This window comes from Mollisia scopiformis (assembly GCF_001500285.1).
Source record: "Mollisia scopiformis unplaced genomic scaffold LY89scaffold_16, whole genome shotgun sequence".
Taxonomy (NCBI): domain Eukaryota; kingdom Fungi; phylum Ascomycota; class Leotiomycetes; order Helotiales; family Mollisiaceae; genus Mollisia; species Mollisia scopiformis.
The window spans coordinates 936,436-940,559 of record NW_017263596.1 but is presented as its reverse complement, the minus strand read 5'-3'; the positions used below and the strand labels follow the sequence as shown (position 1 = coordinate 940,559).

At 46.7% G+C, this 4,124-nt stretch overlaps 1 protein-coding gene across 1 annotated transcript in view; it reads right to left on the bottom strand.

The window, feature by feature from the left end:
- Positions 1-3,111: 3,111 nt before the first annotated feature.
- The window catches only part of LY89DRAFT_649578 (uncharacterized protein), a gene marked incomplete at its 3' end in the record, with an annotated part of 4,710 nt that continues 3,697 nt past the window's right edge, over positions 3,112-4,124 (bottom strand). Inside the window, exon 6 of the mRNA XM_018212069.1 lies at positions 3,112-4,098. Coding sequence (XP_018069331.1) covers positions 3,112-4,098 — 987 coding nt within the window. The remainder of the gene's footprint in view (positions 4,099-4,124) is intronic.

The window sequence follows — 4,124 nt, the reverse complement described above, 5'->3', positions numbered from 1 at the left end:
AGTTTGCTTCTTTCCGAAGATGGTACCAGTACTCATCCCGGTCCCGATCTATTTCATATTCTATCATATCTCCGAGAATGCTCCATTGATGGAGCATGAACTTCGACCTCGGCACCAAAACACGACGAGCAAAAGATCCCCTCTAGTCGAGGGCACCAATCTAAATCCAATCTATCTCGCATGCTATCATATCTCCGAGAATGCTCTTTCGATCGGAGAAGCCATGGATCAGGTACCTACCCTTTCAAACAATGATGGGAGACCTCGGTCCTTGAATACGAGACGAGTGTTCCCGAGATTCACTACCGGTGCTAAGATCTACTATATCGAAGTATCAGAACCTCAGACAGATGTAATGCATCTACTTCTTAGATCGGGGGGGAACATGGATCAGGTACCTTGCCAAACAATGATGGAAGATCTCTTTTCAACTTGTCTTCGAGTGAGGCGAGTGTTACCGAGATAAATTACCAGTAGGTATTGGTACGAACTAGATCTACTATATCGAAGTATCAGAACCTCAGACAGGTTCCGTGCAGCTATCTACCCTTCCCAAGCTCCTTCGATCGAGGCACCATGAATCAAATACTACATCAAACAATAACAGGAGATCTCCTTCCAACTTGTCTTTAAGCGAGGCGAGTGGTACCGAGATATACTACCGGTACTGTACTGCAGATGGTCATCTCAAGCTCTACCAGATCTGCCGTATCGAGCTATCAGAATCTCAGAGAGATGTAATGCATCTATCTACCCTTCCCAACGCCTCATTTTCTCTGGTTCTCTCGTACTTTCCCGGCACCAGTACCGAGTCTCTTATTTCCTGGACAACTAATGGGCCCTCGAGCTCACGAACCCTGTTACCGAACAAGATCCCCTTTCACTAAGATACACTGCCGTTATTCCCGGTCCCAATTTATCCTTATCAACAAATCCACTTTTGGTTCTTAACTTCTAGATTGATACCGAATTCGTACCAGTACTTACCAGCCTCACACCAATGTAAGAGTAGAAGATCTCTAGCTCATCGGATACTTCCGACCGCTACCCGACCCACTCTCTCAGGATAACAGATCTCAAACTTCCACGCATGGATGAACTAACCTCGTTATCAGACGAGATCTGCTTTGACTGAGATATATTGATATTTTAATTAAGCATGAACTTCCATATCCCCTTTCCAGCTTCTCCGAATCTCTAGCCTCCATTGATACCATGGTATCAACACCTACCCTAATCCCCTTACCAAGCATCTCCTTCCATCAACCAAAAGATGCAATCGGTACCAAACCGACTCTCTCTATCCATTCTCTGGACCCTCGATTTACTAGGTCCCCGTTCCTAGTCCATCTCTCAACATGGACTACGGTGCCGGTACCTCCTTCTCTAGTCCAAGTGCACTAGGAGTACCGGTACTTCTTTTAGTGGGATATGTCATAATTGATCTTCGTACTGGTACTTTACTCGTTAATTACCCATCATCCCACGCTCAATCATTCAATTACCCATGGTTGGAGATCGGGCGTATGATGCGATCGGAACACGGTGCCGGTAGATACATAGTGATCTCAAACCCCGTACGCCAGCCACGATCCTCGCGCTTGTTCCCCTTGGCATCGATCGTGAGCGAGGAAACTCTTTAAGCGAACTTGGTGGGGGAACCCTGGGTTTTTTTTTTTCCCTCAGTACATCTGATATTTCACAAAGGAAAAAAAAAATTTAAATCGAGAATTCAACCCATCCATCATCCACTTACCAGCATTCGAATACTGCAGTGAGTGGTCACCGAATCGTAATTCGTCTCTCTCCATCAAAAGGGACGTCCACTTCAGCCCATCAGCCTGTCAGACTATACTAGCCAACGTGTCCGTCCAGGTCCGAGCACACTTAAACGACCGTCCCGAGCGTCCGTGGATGTGGATGGCATTCTCGACAATCTCCATGCTCGCCCCCTTATCCATCCCGTTAACTTTTCGGGTTCTGAGGTGGGTTGCTTCCCCGTCCCGGTCCCTCGAAAAGTCAAAGACGCAAAAAACTCAAAACGTCTTACTGTACCCCCACGCGAGATACGTAAATCTACAGTACAGTACGAGGCAAGGATAGCACCTAACCGTGGTCGAAATAAAGTTTTCTGCCATGGTGGAGGTTTTCTCCGTTGAGAGGGGATTGGAGGGGATGGGAAGAGGAAGGGGGTCGGGGTATACAGTCGCTTGCAAAATCGGCTTCGCCCCCTTTCGCTTAAAAAGATTCTGAGCACAGACCACATTGGCCACTTTTGGCGCTGACACCATACGTGTTTGTCACTCATATAGTCTATTGTACCGTATTGTATCGCACGTGCAACAGGACACCCGAAGTCGAGCTTGTTATCAGCGCCATCAACGGCACGCGATCACACTACTCCGTACAGGGGGTAATAGTTATAATTTGCCACTATGTTATCGCCACCAGAGCCGCTTTCAGATCCTGCCATAATATCAAATGATACAATTGAAGCTATTTAGAATATTGTCACTTTGTGTACCCTCCGCGAGCTATAATGGTGTCCTGACAACTCTATAGCATAATATGAATCATATCCCTGATCTCTGCATCTGTAATCAGGTTCCATGCCTCCAAAACAGCCCTTTTAGCCCTTCTTGAGTCCCTGTGAACTTCTGGATCTAAAGCTTGCAATATATCCTTGAGTCTTCCCCAACAGCCTTCCATTGGTAATAGATCTGGCGAAAATGGAGGCCGAAAATTCGGTATAACTCTTCTCTCTCACACAGTGTGCTCTGATCCCCGGTCTTGTTGAAAAGAGAGCCCTAGATATGGATCCAAAGAGTTGTAAAGGAAGTTCCAGATTGCAAGAAACGTATAGTCGCAATAAAATCGCGCTGTAATTGTCCCCCAAGCCTTCTCCTAGAAGAGGTGTGACGTTTTGGTCCCTCTGCGATTCACAGGTCAAGCGTCTCTATCACGTGAGAGGAGGGGCTGCTTGAGGTTATGTGACTCCGATCCTATACTTAAGATTCCTCTCAGTCTCTCTTCTTTCCTCCTTAGTTTAGAATCCTCGTATAGACAATAAAAAGAGTTCTTGCGGTCGTCACAATATTCATTTATAAATTACTACCTTTTACATGAGTTGAATTCTTCCTTGCAATTGATTATGATAACTCGGTTAGAACTTATTGTTGTAAAGATATGTCCTTTAATCATTGCATGCGATGATCGATAATCGGGTGGAAGCCAGAGGATATTATCATTATTCCATGCAATCCAAGAATTGTTCTCCTGCAGACGATATGAATAGACTGCTTCTGTATTAAGACATGGTGATTCAAAGGTGAGTGATAGGATTGTATCACCCTCGATTGTCTGCAGATATTCCTTTGTTATAGCGTCCCAGAGCCGCACTGTCTTGTCCCAAGAGGCTGATGCGAGCCGTGTGCCGTCGGGCGAGAAGGCTACGGATATGACCCCACTCGTATGGCCTTCAAGCGTCTGTAGTTGTTCACCTGTCAAGGCATCCCAAAGTCGTACGGTCTTATCCTTAGAGGCTGATACGAGTTGTGTACTATCAGTCGAGAAGGCTATAGATATAACCTCAGCAGTATGGCCTTTAAGTATTTGTAGCCACTCTCCTGTTGTAGCGTTCCAGAGCCGTACTGTCTTGTCATTAGAGGCGGATGCGAGCCGTATATTGTCAGTCGAGAAAGCTATTGATGTAATCTCAGCAATATGACCCTCAAGTATTTGTAGCCATTCCCCTGTTGTAATATCCCAGAGCCGTATTGTGTCGTCATTAAAAGCTGATGCGAACCGTGTGTCATCGGTCGAAAAAGCCACTAACGTGGACCCATCAGGGTGGCCCTTAAGTGTCTGCAGCCATTTCCCTGTTATAGTGTTCCAGAGCCACACTGTGTTGTCATTAGAGGCGGATGCGAGCCGGGTGCCGTCGGCCGAGAATGCTATTGACGTGACAGTAGTAGTGTGGCCCCAGAGCGTCTGTAGCTTTGTCCCCGTCGTGGCGCTCCAGAGCCGTACAGTCTTATCAGAGGCGGATGCAAGCCGTGTGCCGTCGGTTGAGAAGACTACTGATGTGACCGCAGAAGGCTGGTCCTCAAACCTCTGCAGCCATT